The 18,122-nt window shown below is 38.8% G+C and overlaps 2 protein-coding genes across 2 annotated transcripts; both read left to right on the forward strand.

The window, feature by feature from the left end:
- The first annotated feature begins 410 nt into the window (after nt 1-410).
- On the forward strand, nt 411-6,770 carry asb5a (ankyrin repeat and SOCS box containing 5a). Its single transcript, XM_069670282.1, has 7 exons — nt 411-615; nt 2,140-2,219; nt 3,160-3,267; nt 3,506-3,656; nt 5,091-5,225; nt 5,892-6,083; nt 6,308-6,770. The coding sequence occupies exons 1-7, from the start codon at nt 411-413 to the stop codon at nt 6,433-6,435; spliced, it is 999 nt and encodes a 332-aa protein (XP_069526383.1). The 3' UTR covers nt 6,436-6,770.
- Nucleotides 6,771-7,601: 831 nt separating this feature from the next.
- Nucleotides 7,602-11,234, forward strand: spata4 (spermatogenesis associated 4). The gene is made up of 6 exons (XM_069670614.1): nt 7,602-7,702; nt 8,983-9,112; nt 9,355-9,473; nt 10,331-10,551; nt 10,834-10,944; nt 11,140-11,234. Exons 1-6 carry the CDS (start codon nt 7,602-7,604, stop codon nt 11,232-11,234), a joined length of 777 nt encoding a protein of 258 aa, XP_069526715.1.
- Nucleotides 11,235-18,122: the final 6,888 nt, after the last annotated feature.

The raw sequence follows: 18,122 nt of genomic DNA on the forward strand, positions 1-18,122 counted from the left end.
CTAGAATTAAATACCATCATGATTTCAAAACAATGCAAATATATACATTTTATTACAATTTTTTTCATCTTAATTATCTAAAAAATAACTTAAAAAGTTTGCAAAAACTACATTTCTGCTACATTTGCAGCTATAACAGGTATCTCTGTACATAAAATTTTATGTGTATAACTTGTGAACACACACAAACACACTCACCCACACCCACACTCATTGTGCACTAGAATTGCAGTAGTCACTCTCAGGCACAGTAGCAGCTGCAGAGCATTTTTTTCCAGCCTGTACGTTGTCAGGATCAGCCAACCAGCCAGTACAGTGGGAGAAAAAGTAGGCTTCTCTTGTGCTTTTTGGAGTGGCATCTGATCCTGCCTTCATCATAACTAAAGCCCCTCTGTAACGTGCCGGAGGAAATGTCAGAGCCAAGTGTGGAATTCACCAACAAGCCCTTTACGGCTCAGTTGTCCAATGTATACTTCAGTATCTTGGCACTGTTCTGCTTTAAGCTCTTTGTTAAGATTTCTCTCAACTTGCTGGCATACTTCTACATTGTCCGTGGGAACCGTAAAGAGGCTGCCAGGATATCAGCTGAGTTCTATGATTATGGTCAACAACATGGTGAGTACACTGAGAAAAACATTTTAAAAAGCTTTAAAAAAGTTGTTTTTTAAAAGGTGGTTTCTTAGTTTTTCTACACTGCGTCATTTTAAGCATATTTTTTTGGCACGTTAAAGGTGAATTTGGTGTGAAATCTAACACGTACAACTGTGTTTACACAACACGTCAAACATGTTGACCTCAGGCATAAAAGGTCAAAGGTAAAAAATATTAATATTGTTTCTTCTCATTTCAAACTAAATTACCCCCCTTCTCTCACACACCTACTCACAATTTCCGTGTTTACAAATGAGCTATTAATACTGCAATGCTAATCAAATGAGTATAATAGCCATTAACTGTATGCTCATTAATACACACTGTAGATATAAATGATACTACTTTTCTTTCATTAGCTTAAAAGCTACTTATAAATCCTGATCTGTACATTCAATATTAAACGAAGACAGTGTAGGCTGGCAGCTCTTTTCCTCTAATGTATTAATAGAACATAGTCATGATACCCCCACCCCCCTCCTCCATTCCCCTGCCCCCCCATCCTGCCCTAGTTTCCATTCCGAGCTATGCAGTGCACCCTTTCACACTCAGACAGCAACCAAAACAACACTCCACATTCTCAGGGACAGGAGGTTCGGAGGCACGTTCTGGGGGGGAAGAGAGACACGACGACAACATAATCTGTATCTATCATTCAAGGGGATGTTTAATTTAAAGTGGAGCCACTCCGTGGAATACTAATTAGCCAGGCTTAGGGTGTTAGTCACAGTCCTGCAGATACAGTCTTCCTTGTTCTAAGAAATCTGTTTGATGTCTGTAGCTGGGTCTTTTATACCCCTATTGCAAATTAATGTCAGTTAAAGAAAAATAGCCAGCGTGAATAAAAGAGCTTAAATGTAATAGAAATCATCAGGGTAGTTATTATCTATAAATTATGATTAAAATGGAGGAAGATGAGAATGATGATGATAACGTGTGGAATGCATCAGCTGTTATTCTGGACATTGACTCAGGTGTGCTTAATGAGAAATAGACAATTTATCTCGTAGGTCATTTATCTTGTTCATGGAGCTTGAATGCACTGAGTTAACTGCAAAAGTACTATTCATCACATAATAATATGCTACTCGATGCATTCAATCGTGAAAGACGAAGGGTAAAACATGACCTGAAAGGTTAAAATATGACTCTGATACACATGTCATCAGGATAGAGAATTGATTCATGCAGCTGTAATTGTTTTTGCAACTTAATAAGCTTCTCAGTTTAACATATAAGCGACTATATTATAAAATAATAAATCCATTTAATATTTTCTGCACTCTAACTTTGTGTACCTGTACTTCCCAGTCATCACTGGAATATTTTTTGAGTGCAACATAAATTGAGACTATTATCTTCTTATACTGTTGGTACCCTAGCATTTATATCCTGTTGCTACTATAGCTACATCTTTGTGTAAGATTGTCTTCCTAATAATAATAAATGTTAATGGTAAAGTAAAGCAGCTTCTTCTTTTTCCTGCAGGATCCTGGGCGGACCGCTCACCCCTACACGATGCTGCGAGTCAGGGCCGTCTCCTGGCTCTGAGGACCCTCATTTTACAGGTGAAGAGAACACAATCCCGTGGGAGAGTTGCATGCTTCCCCCACAGCTGTACACATTGAGACTGTTGTTAAAGTCCCTTGGGCAATTCGGTTTGTATCGTTGCATCTGTAGGCTCCTGGTTCATATGCTGCAGAAGAGAGGTTTGCATTAAAGTAGGGCGTCACAAGGATTATCTGGGAATACCTTTTGTATTTAGTTTGTCCTTCTGCACCTCCATTAGATCTCAATACAAATAGCATGCTATTGTAAGTCATGGCTGCAATATGTTTTTGAGAATAGCTTTATCTTTCCTAGGCAAACACTGTATTGCCAGACAAATGTGACATTTTATGATTAGATTACAAATGAAAGATTCACATTTAACAGGGCATGGAAATGCTGCTAAAGCTTTCAAATCAAACTCTTTTAGCCGTTATTGGTTGCCTGGAAATCTGCTTTTGCAGCGATTAATATACATCTAGTTAAAGAGCGTTAACTCAATGTCTGCCATACAAAATCTAAACAGTGAACATCTGGCCATTAATTAGAAATCTTATGTTTAATGCAAGCTGACATGGTTGTGTCAGCTTGCCATGATTTACCATCTTAGATCATACTGCAACTTAATTGTTTCTTAGACAGTATTCGAGGGGGGATCATAGAGTTGCTGATCAATACCATGCCAGTTTAGCTATTAAACCAACAGTGATGTATTAGCTCGTTACCAGGCCTCTATTGATTACGCACGTTCAATAGAAAGCTTTTTAATCTGTATTGTTCACATGTGACTGTACAGTACATTTTTTCAATCACTGACTCCCTTAACTGAGGAGGATGGGTCCGTTTTATAAATAAAGATTCATTGAAGTCCTTGCAATTCCTCATGTTCACCAATAGAGGTTGACAAAGGTCACGTGTTGCTCAATGCCTCTTACAATGTCTTTTTGATTCTTTCTCCAGGGCCACAGTGTGAATGTCCTGACCATAGACCATGTGACACCCCTTCATGAGGCCTGTGTAGGAGACCATGTCGCCTGTGCCAGAGCTCTCATTGATGCAGGGGCGAATGTAAGTCATGCATTAGCCCTTTAATGTTGCTATACTACGCAGGTCAAATGTAATTTTCATGGCTGGGAAAATCTGGGCAGGGGTCACAAATGAGTGATGCAGGGCTGTCCTTCTACAGTCACTGTAGAGCTATTAAGTGTTGTTCCTCTTAAACTGCTCCCTCAGGCTGCTGCTATTAGTCAATTTCTTTGGGTAAACAAGGCCTTAAAATAACAATAAAAAAAAAATGTGTTTACAGGTCAATGCTTCCACAATTGATGGAGTCACCCCTCTGTTTAATGCCTGTGCGGTGGGAAGTGTGGCATGCACTGAAATTCTTCTGGAAAATGGAGCAAAGCCCCAGAGTCTTGTATACCATCCATCACCGATCCATGAAGCTACAAGCAAAGGTATATTGTGACTAGATAATCTGTTATATTCATAAACTAATATAGCTAGTGACTTTTCATGTTAATACAGCACATCGAATCAGTGTCGTGTGGCAGTAAGTTGTCACAAGTAAGTTCAGGTTCAAGGCAATTCATTCATGCAGTTAATGAGAATCAGTTTTTACAGTTGGGTTTGAACTTCTTTCTTCTTCTCCAAAACAGTAGTCTTCACAGCAATATTCATTGTTATGGCTGCAGCAACTACTGTTTTAGAGCGAACAATTTAACTGGTTTCAGGTCAAATCTCATCTGACAATGCAGTGCTAATGAAGAAAGTAACGTTAGCCACAGCTAGCTAAAAGTCAGCAGGCCTAATCAGTGTTTTTCCATCATATATTATAAGCCTGTTTTTTAAAGACCAGCTCCAGTCATGTTTTAAGACATATAAAATGCTATATGTTTTGTCATCGTTTAGTGGCAAATTGTTGAAAATTAGCTAGCTTGAAATTTAGTAATTAGTAGTAGTAACGTTATTGTTAGTAGTCAGTAGTGACTTTGCAAAAATTACAATGACGGTTACAGCTGGCTCAAAGTGGTTGCCATAGGTTACACATAATGATATGCATAGCGTCACCCCGTCCATTAACGGGATTGGCTCCTTAAATTTGTGACGTCTCAAACCTGCCAATCTGAAAACGTGTTGTTTAGCCTGTCCTTGGTAGACTGCAGTTTAAAAGCAGACAGGCCCAGCCATGGAGATGACTGCTGATGTTGTCCCTGATATGTTTTGTAGCACATGAAGAACACCACATGGAGATGTTTACAAGGTTAAACACTTGATTTTCACTGGAAGGGGTCTTTAAATTTAAAGTTGCAATAATAAAAACAGGTACAAAAGAATGTTTTGAGGTGATCAGCTTGTTTTTAGGTTAGGATTCCTTCAGTGTCCTGAGATTGGGAAACATTATGAGAGCAATCAGTTAACAACAGAGAGTGTCAGTACTTCTTGGCTGTTAAATAATAACAATGATAACATGCATACCTTTTAATATCCCACTGGTAAAGGAGGGGTACTGGGTACCAGCCAACTCTAAGTATCTAAATCAGGATCAGAAAGGAAGCAATGTTATCTGAACATCTCTCAGTTTCATCCGGGTTTGCTGCTTATATTTAACATCCTGGCTCAACAATATTAGCACTCAACGTCTGTGTTTTTATATAGCATAAAAAGATATCATTGCCACTCTTTTAATTTTTTTAATTACAGCTTAAACTAGATCCTGTTTTTCAGCTTATATTTGTGTCCTCTACTGTGCTATTAAGCTCCGTGTAGCAAACCTGCAACGTGAAAAACGGCCTTAACAACAAATCCCAACAGGACCCGAGCAGACAGCTTGGAGAATTATCTCACATTGTCACTCCCTGATTACTGTCTCCATGCTCCATTACTTCCAGGTCATTACGGCTGTGTGGAGGCTCTGGTGACTTGGGGGGCAGATGTGGACATGGACATTCCTCACCTGGGCACGGCGCTCTATACGGCCTGCGTCTGCCAAGAGCTGGAGTGTGCCAGGAAACTCCTGAGGGAAGGTGGGCTCGCGGCTCAGTGTGGATCTTTACTGCTCCATATGGACAGGCACACGTCCTAAATGAACATAGACACAAAAAAAGTGAATTTACTGTGCACATAAAAGGAAATAAATACTTTTTTAAAGCCCCCAGACAAGACATTTGCAGCCTGGGAGCAATGAAACAGCTTTATTTATTGTCAGTTATGTAAATTATCAAGAAAACAGTCACCAGCAGTAGGTGTTATCTTCCTAAATCTGTTCCAAGTGTCTTTCTAGAGATCATATAAGGAAAATTCAACCAATTGATACTGGCTTCCTCTATGCAGACACCCCACATGCTGCAACTTAAATAAGCAGTGGCACAGCAGTCACATATAGCCCTCAGCTGACTGATCACATTTCAAGCTATTTGTATGCCTATATAGCTTGCTACCTATGAGCGAAAGTGACAAGTTCACATCCATTCTCTTGAAGCTGTAGTAAGTAATTTCTTGGATATGTAAGACATGGTTATGTAGACAGGAGCAGCCAGGGGAAGGCTGGTAAATGAAATAATGTGGTCACAGTAACTCCTGGATTACAACAACATGTAATGATGATATTTAAAGGAGGAGGTAGATAACATTCAAGATTTTTTTTTTCTTTACTAGGTGTAAAATGAATAATCATGTTGTTTTGCATTCAGGTGCAAATGTACAGAAAGGTAAATCCCTGGATTCACCCTTACATGCAGCTGCAGAGAAAGACTGCACAGCTGTGGTGAAGCTGCTGCTGGACTTTGGTGCAGACATCAATGCCAGGAACACAGAGTTTCAGAGGCCAGTAGATGTGGCTCCACCCAGCAGTATAACAGAGGGCTTCCTACTGCTCTATGAAGGTACAAGAACACCTTTAAACGGATTTTGTGAGCAGCTACACATCTGTTTCCTATATTTTGTCGACATTGTCATATTTCTGTCTGCAGTTTTCTGTCATCATCCACAGATATAAAAAAGCCATTTTACTGTCTGAAATTATTGTTCGACATAAGTAAATGGGTTTCTTTTGAAATTCATGCATAAGAACCTGCTTATAAAATGCTTTATTGTCTTCTTTTCATAGCGACGCCACGACTGCTGAGCCAGCTGTGTCGTCAGTGCATCAGGAGCTGCATCGGCCGAGACAGACTCCACCTCATCTCCCACCTTCCCCTGCCCACCAGGCTCAGGAGCTACCTGCAGTACCAATGACACACTGTCTGTCTAAATGGGACAGAAAGAAGACTTTGACAAAAAGAGCATATCAGAAACTCTTAGCTACAAGTGATTGCATTAAGAGCAATTAATTGAAATTGTCAAAAAGTAGACACACTGAGTAGCAGACAGTAACAAGCTGTGTGGAGATGATTTGTATCCCGTATGTCACTGTAGACCCAAATGAATGTAAAGCAAGGGGTCTAAAAAGAACTTGCAGGCTTAGCCTTCCCTGGATGAATTATGATCTACATCTAATAAAACAAGTAGCACTTTAATTCAGGTTTGCTGTATTTAGAAGATGCCTTAATAGTTGATATAGCTACCACGGATTGATGCACTTTGAAAACTTTACATACAGTTTGCAATGCTACATTAATGCACAATATAAGTGAATGAGTTTTCATTGTTTTGCATTTGATATTTATTATTCATTGCACTATTAGATGATTAAATTGTTTTGAAACCTGGTGCAATCCCAAATATGCTGTGTTTTTGTACATATGCAGGCTGTGCTGGTAAGTAATGATGCAGTGTGTGAGTTATTACATCAAAAATTACAACAACAAAAAAAGTTGACAGGTTTAAACTTTGGTTACTGGGCACTGACAACTGGAAGAGGCTGACCTTATTTAAAAGTCCCAAATGGAAAATATGAGTGGGTGGAGCAGCAAGTGTTCGTTTCTGTAGCTGAGATTTATGGCTTAGCCTACTGCACATGATTAAACCTTTTAAGATATTATGAATGTAAAACATATGAAGCATCAGTAGGAAATAACATTTAATAATATTAAGTAGTGTTTTATATTTTTTAATGAATTATTTTACAATACAATGGTAACCATGAATGTCAGTATTGATATAAACAATGTATTTCATAATGTCTTATTTTTCTCTTATATAATGCCATACATTTACTGGAATTCCTAAATAAAGTTGTGTATTAAATGGTACCTCCTCTGAGGGGCAGTAAACCGCCATCGCTGTATATGTGCTGCCACATGTCAAGGAAGTGTACGGTGTTGTTGCCATGGAGATGTAAACAAAAAAAGTCCAAACGCAACACGTAGCGGCCCTGGTCGAGATAATTTGGCATGATTTCCTGTATTGAATTTTTATATAGTTAGCAGTAAAAACATTCATAGTTTCTAGATTTGAGCAGCATGTCCTCTGTTCAATGTCCCAAAAAGACAGCACTGCCAAGAGAGGTATTGAAATGGCTGCAAAGTCTCGACTTGTCATTTTATCCGAAGAACGTGCGCAGGTAATTGCACCAATGTTAATCCTCTCAACTAAGCTAACTGGCTGTATACGCTTCCCATCCCATTTAAGCATAAATAAATACAATTTACAGGTAATTTTTCAGACTTTAAAACCAGAATAAAAATAATGTAGCTGAAAAGTTTGTTTTAAACCATACAGGTGTTGACAACATGCATGCTAGATAGGTTTAGGCCTAATAATTAGGCTAGTTAAGCTATCGTATAGCGCTAGCATTGATTGGCGTCAGTTAATCTAGTAGACACCAGCCTGATAACCATATAATAATATGATAATACGTTGTCATATTAGTGCAGTTCAAACAACGGTTAACTAATTGCTCTAATAATTAATGTCAGCCAATTTAACTCGGATTCAACCTAAAATTAACCGTCTTTTGAATCTAATAATCTGATGTCAATAACTAATAATAATTAATCTGTGCAATAATCTGACATACTGCATTCATACTGATAATTAACGATGTTGTGTTACTGTACTTAATCTGGCAATTACATTTAATTGATATTCATATTTATATCACCATAGAGCCCATTTCTCAGCCTTTATATTTGTTTGACCTTTTTCTTATATATATATATATATATATATATGTATAAACATATACATGTACATATATACATATACATATATATATATATATATATATATATATATATATACATACATACATACATACACACTGCACATACGTGACATATTTCTTACTTCTATTTATATTTGCTATATTTCTTTATGCTACTCTCTGTGTCAGAGCAACTGTAATGCCGAATTTCCCCCCGGGGATAAATAAAGTGTTTCTGATTCTGAAAAATCTCCAAAGCATTCTTTAAAGTTAGCTTGTCTATCATGTTCAAACGGGCATTTTTATCTTAAAACACAGACGTGAACAAGTGCTCCATGGTCAATTATATTGGGTATTTCCTCACCGTTTAATTGACTGTGACTCTCCCATGTAATAACTTGATTAAAGCAAGAAAGGGCCTCACTGATAGTAACAACATGAGCATTTAGGACCGTAAAACAAACATAGCATAACAAAAAACATAAACTTACAATTAAATACTGTAATTAAAATGTGACAATAATAATAAATGATCACAAGACATAGTGCTAAAAGAACACAGAAGGATAAATACGCTATATCTAGCAGTAGAGAAACATCAGTGCTTTCCAAGGCTGCCAAGACAGCAACTTGTTCAAAGTGGATTTCCCTGCTTGAGTGAATTTACTGTGTCTGTTCTCCCTGCTTTTCATTTCCAGGGATTTTTCCAATGGTTACCTTGTGGCAGAGATATGCTCATGTTATTACCCCCAAGACTTTCCGGTGCATTCATTTGATAAAGGAACATCACTTTCTGCCAAACAGAGGAATTGGAGCCAGATACAGAGGGTAGGAGAGGGAATAAATCTGTATAAAATGAGATAGGAATACTCTTGGATTATATTGTAAAAATGAATATACTTTTAGGTGTGCAAGTCAAATATTATATTATACATCAGACCTATATAAAACAATCCATGCTAAAGACCTAATAAGGTGTTTTCTTCACTTACATGTTCTTGATGGATCTGAAATAGGAAGTTCTGTTTTGAGTCAGATAGTTTCTAAAAGTCCGTACTGTCTCTTTACAGTCTTTACAGAAGCAGAATCTGCACTTGATGAAAGAAGTCATTGATGGAACAATCCACTGTAAACCAGGAGCAGCCGAGCTGTTGGTCCAGGAGATTTATACGGTTTTAACTAACAGGAGGTAACGGTTGATAAGGAGCAGGGCAGGAAATGAACAAAGCTTGGGGAAGTCTCAAAATTCATCAGCTACTTTATCTCTTGACCAGACAGATGATTATATAGCTTAATTACTGAATTGTCTAAGTGTTGTAGTACTGTACAATATCAGATTTTATTTAATACTGATGTAGCTTAAAAGAGTGCAGCCATGTAAAAGTGTAAAACACAGATACAAAGGCATTGTAAAATACATTAATACAATAAGTTGCAACAAAAAATCTAGAGTATATTTGACCTACGTTAAAACCATCATCAGCCCACTGCAGTTAAATTCACAATCTAGCATCAGCTGGGTTGTTATGGGAATATATCACTATGTCGACATAAGAGTTATACCATTTAAACCTAGCCTTTGGTAGTCTAAATATTTGTCCAGAGGGGAGCTCAAATGGAAATAGTGTAACAATATGTGGACATCAAACACACACATTAACTGGCCTCTTGTACATCTGAACCAAACTAAACTGTGAAGGCACTACTAAATGATGCAAACTGGTTGCTACACAGCATATTTGCTCTGTGAAGAAATTAAATTCACACAAATGAAAAACATTTAAATAAGTGACATTGATGTGTATATTTAAGATAGCATCTCACATTGTCACTGTACTCTGATAGTGAAGTTGTGCTCAAAACTTAGCTCTGATACTGCATTAAATTAGAGGACCTTTATGTCCCCCAGTGTGACAGTTGTGTCTGTATTTGCTCACTTTCAGCTCAGCACCTGCCCTCTTCAGTTTGGATGTGCGTGCATACTCCTCTTTGCAAACATATATATAAAACATTATAATCTTCTAATGTAATTAAATCTATTTTAAGTATTAAAGATCTCCAGGGCCTAGAGTCAGACTTCACTGACCAGGAGTACCAGGAGCTTCTGCCCACACTGGCCCGCTCCACAGCCTCCCAGGCCATCAAGAACAACCTGAGGACCACAGAGATGATGGCTGAGCCCGACATCACCACCAACCAGAGGAAGGCAGAGGTCATCCTGCTCAGGCACCTGGAGCACAAGGCTGCAGAGAGGGTTCTTAATCCTGGTGAGCCTAATGGGTGATATTCAGGTTGTTGTGTGTACAAACATATAGTGCTATAATACAATTTCTATTTTGTTCTTTTGTCTTAATTACGTTAGAAAACATCACACCGTCAACACTGTCAGACCTGACAGAATGTTGACACAATACATTGGGAATATCAGATTAGATAAAAGGAGTTGATTTGTAACATTGTAGATTCAGTTTATGTAGCTCATAATCCTTTTTTTCTGAATTTGATAAAACACGCCAGATTCTGACAAAGAGGCTGTTCTCTGGTGACAGGTCGTCTTAAAGTGAAGCCTAATCTGGGTCACCTGACAGCCAAGAATCCTGTCCCACACAGCCGCGGTGACGGATGCTTCGACAGCCGTTCATCTGGAGATGATTTGTCAAGTAAGTGTCCAGTATGATATTCTCTCTCAACATTTAAAAAGTTATATTTTACTTTCAGAGGCAGTACGCAGCTGCATTATGGCTGCAACGACAAAATGGTCAAACCTTGAATGAAGTTACTGTTAAGTTAAAAATCTATGACAGCTTTTCCCATCATACTCTAACCAATTCAATTTCCAATTTGTGCTATTTTAGAGACGTACGCCTCTTCAACACGGAGTGGAGCTGTTGTTTCCTTTAAGGAGATAACGGTGCGCCAGCCTGTCAGACGCTCCCTGGTTAACTACTAAAGGAACTTGATGGAGATCTATTATTGTATTGTGTGTGTGTGTGTGTGTGTGTGTGTGTCTTCATGTGTTCATATGTCTTTCACAATAACTCAAAATCTATGTTGGTCATAATGCCACAGAAATATTCACTGGTGTATAATTAGTTTTGAAATAAAGATGACGCAACTGTTTGTTTTGCCTTATGTAATGCTTCTGTGCCTCCACTATCATGTCTGTTTTTACCACTAGGTGGCAGCATTGAGTCATAAATCAGCTCTCCTCATTGGTTTTTCAGACTAAAATCTACAGCTGTGTAAACCATGGCAAAAGGAGGAAACAAACCAGTGTAAGCAGCAAAAATTGACGCCCTTTTAGTTGATCTTTTAAACGCACATGCTATCCCTGATTCCCTCATCCATTACTGAATATGCATCTATCCTTAACCTTAAGTGAGCGCAACATTCAGACCTCAATCTGCAGTCTGTGTGTATCTTAAAAACACCTGCTAAATTAAAGAAATATGTTATTATATCACTGTGGTCAGCGTCTCTTTAGGTAACCAGACCGGATGTCTGATTCCTTCATTGGCTTGCTTGACTTTGGGAATAAGCAGTCACTGTGGCATGTAGTCATGAAAGCTTTTTTCTGTCTTGTTCCGCATTTTAATGATTCATGTTCCAAATTTCCTCGCCCTTGGTTGAATAGATTTCAGCACTTATATGGACTGGAGTGCCTATATTTTAGCTCTATTGAATGATGTATCACTGGCTTTAGCTGTCAAAGATTTTGGTGACCAAAGGCTCTGAGATTGTTTGCAGTTTTTTTGAGAATTTGTCATCGAAAACTTGAAAAAAATGTGCCATCTCGTGCTAGCAGCTTGAGAGTTGTGATTGTGGAGCAAAATAATCTCTTACCTGTTATAATGATTGCATAGCTGTGTCCCTGACATCACTGATTAAAAAAAGAGGAGATGATGGAATTGGGAAGTTTCTATCCTGACAGACACATTTTTAAGTTTTTAATTATTTAGTCATTGTGAGCCAGTTACACGAGAGCAATTCTGCTTGGGATCTGGAGCTTGATTTCCTGCAGGGATGCAACAACAGCTTCTTTAGTCTTAGCGTATGAAAGATTAATTTGTCTTTGAAGGCAATAAAGTTCACTTTGAGGTTAAAGGTTGACAAAAAATTGTATATTTCAGAAAGGGAGATAAATGTAAATGGGGGTTAAATTCACACCCCAGCTTTTTTTCAGTTTGCTGCAGGCGGGTACGGTCATCAATCAGTTTTTAAAGACTTGTCTGATGGTGCTATATCAAATTTAGTCATCAGTTTGCTTTGTGCATACTGCTGGGGATACATTTAACACTAAATACGTAAAAATATTCAAGTTATGATGTATAAACCAAATGGACTTTAATGCAATGTAATCCATTCAAAACCACATGTAAGCGTGCATGATATTCTGTGATTAACCAAAGACAACCTGTCTAACCAGTAAGATCTTTTTCTCCTTTGTGTGTTTGTTTTTCCGCACTAAGCAGCAGATATTATTTAGTTCTCTTCTGGTGTCAAATCCACTCACATTCACTCAGATTGGGATCACCCTGTGTTGCCCCCCCTGATCTCTGAGCTCTCGTGGATGCTCAGTGTACAGTACAAGTGAGCTGTGAAGCCAGTGAAAAACGGATGACAGGATGATAAGTGTTTCTGGCTGACTGCCTGGCTTCTCATGTGGTCTGAGAGCCTGGGCTTTCAATAGAGAGATAGGACAATGCTGTAGTGATATGATCTCCATAGCCTCAACAGACTATTAGCTACAGATGAGCGTGAGATTTATTGCTGCCATAGCGATACATAAGAAAATGACTCTTAAACTGATGTGGAGGAGAGCAGCAATTGGGTCAACTGTGAGAGTAATTACACAACTGTGAATAAACAGTTTTTTTAGACTTCAAGTGCAGATATCTGGCATTTGCACAAATCCACCAGCCTATAATATATCTCATGTCCCATCTTTCAACTATAGTCAATGGCTGGTAAAGCCTCTTTCCCTGCCTCCCTCAGTGGAGCTGTAAAACCTGACCTCCTTAATCTTTCAGTGTCTTTTGATTTCCCTCAGCCTGACTGGGCGTGAACACACATCAGCACTTAAGACGGAGAGCGCTGTCGCCTGTTGATTTCTTGAGGCGCTTGGTGACGAGCATCGGAATTTGGATTCTCTGTGTCGAGCCGCGCATTCGACAACACTGGTTTATATTCAAAATCCATTTTGAGAGGTAACAACAAGACTCAGCAGCAAGTGATGCAATAGACATGCTAAATAAATGTATGACAGAATATTTGGAGTCCTCTATGCATGCTGTAAATCCTAATCATGACTTACGATGATGAGGCTGATTTACATAAAGAGCACTGCTGAGAGGTTACAGGGTGATGTTTATATTTAATCTACATCCACACGCCTCCTCTACAGAACAATATCTAGGGCCTGGTTGCTATGGCAACTAGCAAGCCCATACTGGAGAGCGACCAGGAGACATTAATAAGCTTACTGTGAGCTTCTTTGGCTCCTTCTGTTGGTCATGAGCGCAGGCAGCGGCTGTAGGATTTCAGGCTGCATATGCATGTGTACAAAACAAATATGGAAGCCTTTCATCGACTGTGATAAACATGCATTTACATGCATGTGCAAAATGAAGACTCATCTTTGTGATGAAAAGATGAGATGCCAGGCAACTGATGTTAGAAACCGACGGTTGCCTGAAATGCCCTAAGAAAGTGTTTCACCATCTGCCCATTTTTCCTATCGGCATCACGGTGCCAGCAGTGTGAAGGAAGCTCTAGTGGCGAAGGCGAAGGGGTGCAGCAGGGGGAGGAGGGGGGGTCAACGCCTTATTGGAAGCACAGACAAGAACAAGACTAACACAGGGGAGGGGGTATTGTGATTCTTTGTAAGCTACGGATTCCCCCTCGGAGAAAAAAAAGCCCTCCCCCTTTTCCCCCACAGCAAATCTCCCACCCCTATTAACAAAGCCACGGTGAGCTAGTGTGTGGCCATGTTATCCAGGCCAAGGGTGGGGCACTTGTATGTTGGCATGCACACAAATGCGCGAAAGGTCATGTGCATGTCAGATTCGAATATTTATATGTATTTATTCAGGATCCACTAATGAACGGCTTTTATTTATTTCCATATTTTCAATTTAGTTACAAATCATTAGTCTCTAACACGCTGCTGGCCCCACTTCTTCATTTGAAAACCCCAGGAGACAGAGCTAATTAAGTGCAAATGAGTTTTTTTTTATAAGCTGCATGCAAACAATAACACTTAAACAAATATTTAAAAAATTACATTGGAAAACAATTCAGCCCTCTGAAATGAGAGATCTCATTCCATTACTGCTGTTTACAGTCATTCATTTACCCGACATCATTGTAAATGACGGTGAGCAGCTCAATGATTGCTCAAGTTTAAATAAAGGCAAAATACTGTATATGCATTACAGATTTTAATTAGAGAGTAATACAAAAATTAAAGCTGTTATGTTTTATGCAAAGTTAGAGTTTTGTCAGAAATGTTTAATAAGAATTAAAAAGTGTGCTTGAAACAAAGTCGCTAATTTCTTCTTTAAGATTTTTTTTTTGGGGCTTTTTGCCAGAGACAGGAAATGTGGGGAGCAGAGAGTGGGGGAAGACATGCACCAAATGGATCGGCAGGCCGGGAGTCGAACCTGCGATCAGTGCGACGAGGACTGTAGCCTCTATACATGGGGTGCCTGCTCTACCAACCGGGCCAAACCGGCGCCCCAAAGTTGCTGTTTTCTAATCAATAAAAACTTGTAAGCAAAAAACAAAGACTTGATAAGTTACACATTGTAGAATCCTGACTTTGTCAAAGCAAAAAAGAAGTGAAAGTAAGTGACCACAACACCCTTTAGATGGCAGAAAACTCTGCCACTCTCCCTTAAGAAGAGTGAGCTAACCTGCTAGAATTAGACGCACAATAGAAAGGGAAAAGGCAGCAGGAAGGTGCGTTAAAGTAAAAATACAGCGTGAGACAAAGGCTGCAACTCTTTTGGGGAATACAAACAAATGTCTGAGATACTGTCCAGCTTTTACTCTTTGTAGCACTAACAACAACAACAACAACAACAACACAATTTATCTGGTGCATGAGCCAGCAATCTCATAAAACCACAACAACTACTACCACTAATAACAGAACACAAATGAATCGGCAGTGCACATATAAAGGTAAAGACATTCTTTTAACATGATGATTAACTTTTGTTTACTTTAATAAGTGTATTAGCTCCAGGTATATTTAGAGTTAATGTCAAACTCTGAAGTGTTTACTTTACAGTGGATTTCTTGTGCATCAGAATGTAGAATATTTGAATTTGTGTGGAACAAAATTAGTTAACAAATTTAACTGAAAACTGGGATATTAATATTCAAGAAAAAAAATTAAATGGGTAGGTGTTGGATATCATCAATGTCAACATTTGCTTAATTTCCGCCCCACACTGCCAACAAAGTTTTCAAGTTTTCAAAGTTTTGTTGATCACAGATACAGAATTTTATCTCTGTCAAAAGGTTACATAAAAAGCAGCAGAGAGTCTCCTAATGAGCTGGCAGGAGAGTCCAGGCGAGCTTGACCTGGATCAAAGTGGTGCACCTATCCATCGGACAGAGCATGCATCCCCTGAGCCATGCAGCCATCATGCATGGCTAATAAAAAGCTTCATTAGTAAACTTAACTAAAAAGCGGTAATTAGTGGACACAGGAGGGTAGACCATTTGGTTGGATGATATGCTACAGAAGGCTAATTGAATTATTAATTAAAGATGTTGCATTAAGCGATTAAACATTAATAAAGCATTACATTTTAACATCAATAAATCATTACATTAATTTAAAGCATTAGCATAATTACCATAAACAAATCAAGATGATGGTGCGGTTGTTTTAGAAAGCCTATGACTCAGTCTGGTGTTCCTTAAATTAGGATGCTTTTGCTGCAAAGCTGAGGAGAGAAAGCTTTCATGTTGTAACAGGCTGTACAGTTATCATCCATGACCTTATTTAACCATTTCACTTGTTTCTAACTGTCGAATGATACCTCTAAATGCAATTCTAATGGGTTTAACCTTGCCTTTCCTTGAACTAATCCATAGCATTTACACTCTATAAGTCAATGTGTTGGCTTATATCATTCACAGGACTCTAACTTGCCTCCTTTATGACTGCTTACGAGTTCTCCACTGCAGCAGAAGCTCAATATCCCCACAGGGAACATTAAAGTTTCATCTAATCCACCTGTCTGATCGTCGGTCCATACACCCATCTGTCCGTACTACAGCTTTATTCAAACAGACCATTTCATCCCACAGCAGTTGATGATGTTCCAATTATGTCTCTATGCTTCCCATCCCTCTAACCGACCCTCGATTTCCAATTATGTTTGGTATGTTGTTTGGCCTTTGGCTTTGAATTCTGCTTAATATATTATGCATTAGTTGTTGCCGCCACACTGCTTGCTACTAAAGACTTTCCTACCATCTTCCTAGTTACATAAAATGTAATCTCCATTTACAGATTCTACATAGAATCACATATCAGCGGGCTGCAGCGTATGCAAGAACAACGTGTGGAGAGCAAAAGCAGGCAGTATGTAATCTACTATAATGACATCCCGGCTCCCATCAGCGGTCATCTGTCGATGACTTAGCTTCTTATTAATCTCTATAAACAGACATCTGCGTGCTAACAATCCGTTCTAGATCTAAAATTCAACTTGAGATGAATTCCCTGATGCGGTGTCACGAAAGCTGTTCAGCGCTCAGATCTCCCGACTTCTTCGGGAAATCTGAGCATCAGAAATGATCGATTCGACCTCCGTCAACAAACGAGCATATTAAAAGTAGTTTTCTTCTCCTCTCGAGGACAGACCTGACAAAGCTTCATTTTGACTTTTGACAAATCTGCATCATGATGTTGAAATTTCGGCAACGGTAAAACCCATTAATTAAATTAAATCACAAGAAAAACTGGTTATTTTTCTGTAAACAATGCAGCACGCAGAAAAGGATATCGTTTATCGCTTACTGTATGTTCAGAGGCTATGTCGTCTTCAGACCATAGCCGATGGGATCTGAGATTGCATAAAATTATACTTAAAAGATATAATCTTGAATATCTCAGTTTCGTTCTCTTTGGCAGCACCTAGGGCGATAAACAGTAATTGCGGGAGCACACTACCCATATATCCAGACAGTGTCGCCCACGGTTGGCTCTGGTTGTAACTCTTGATTTCACTCGCTGACGGTCGCTTTCCTTTTTAGACTGTCTGCCTTCATCTGAGCGTCAAATTTGTTTCTTTTTCTTTGGATTTTCACTTATTTTTTAAGTTGTATCTGTAGTCATCCATCTTTTCGTAGTTTGTTCTGTTGTTGTTGAAAATCTTCCAGATTATCACAGTAATATGGAATTTAGTATTTAAATCTTTTTTTACACTCTCGACAAACTTCCAGGCAGTTCTACTTCCAAGAAAACAGAATGCATATCTTCCTAAATTTCAACTTTTGTGAGAAATTAGCAAAAAATTGCAAATTCCAATGAGCAGTAAAACTTTAACCCGAAGCAGACCAAATCATCCTCCAGTTAAAATCATATACTAAACTGGGCACAGCCTTGCTCATGCACTGTCTGTCTGCACATACAGTTTGCATTTCCATGATAAGAATCCAGTGACACCTCCTTGGTGATCGTATAATTGAATCTGTATGACTAACAAGATTAGGAGAATCCCATTTCGAAATCAGATGTCCCCCCCCCCCCACCCCTCCCTTTTTAAGAGGAGGTTGAGTTAATGCAGTAGAGTCAGTGCTGAGGAGGGGGGGGGGG

The sequence above is a fragment of the Semicossyphus pulcher genome, unplaced genomic scaffold (assembly GCF_022749685.1).
Source record: "Semicossyphus pulcher isolate SPU_LCO1_2020_fin unplaced genomic scaffold, fSemPul1.0.p SCAF_2, whole genome shotgun sequence".
NCBI classification, from domain to species: Eukaryota; Metazoa; Chordata; class Actinopteri; order Labriformes; family Labridae; genus Semicossyphus; species Semicossyphus pulcher.

Bases quoted from the DNA above. Each gene is read 5' to 3' on its own strand.
- asb5a (XM_069670282.1), top strand. From the start codon at position 411: ATGTCAGAGCCAAGTGTGGAATTCACCAACAAGCCCTTTACGGCTCAG. The intron at 616-2,139 runs GTGAGTACACTG...TTTTTCCTGCAG, and splicing joins TGATTATGGTCAACAACATG to GATCCTGGGCGGACCGCTCA. The intron at 6,084-6,307 runs GTACAAGAACAC...TTCTTTTCATAG, and splicing joins CTTCCTACTGCTCTATGAAG to CGACGCCACGACTGCTGAGC.
- spata4 (XM_069670614.1), top strand. From the start codon at position 7,602: ATGTCCTCTGTTCAATGTCCCAAAAAGACAGCACTGCCAAGAGAGGTA. The intron at 10,552-10,833 runs GTGAGCCTAATG...CTCTGGTGACAG, and splicing joins AGAGAGGGTTCTTAATCCTG to GTCGTCTTAAAGTGAAGCCT. The intron at 10,945-11,139 runs GTAAGTGTCCAG...GTGCTATTTTAG, and splicing joins ATCTGGAGATGATTTGTCAA to AGACGTACGCCTCTTCAACA.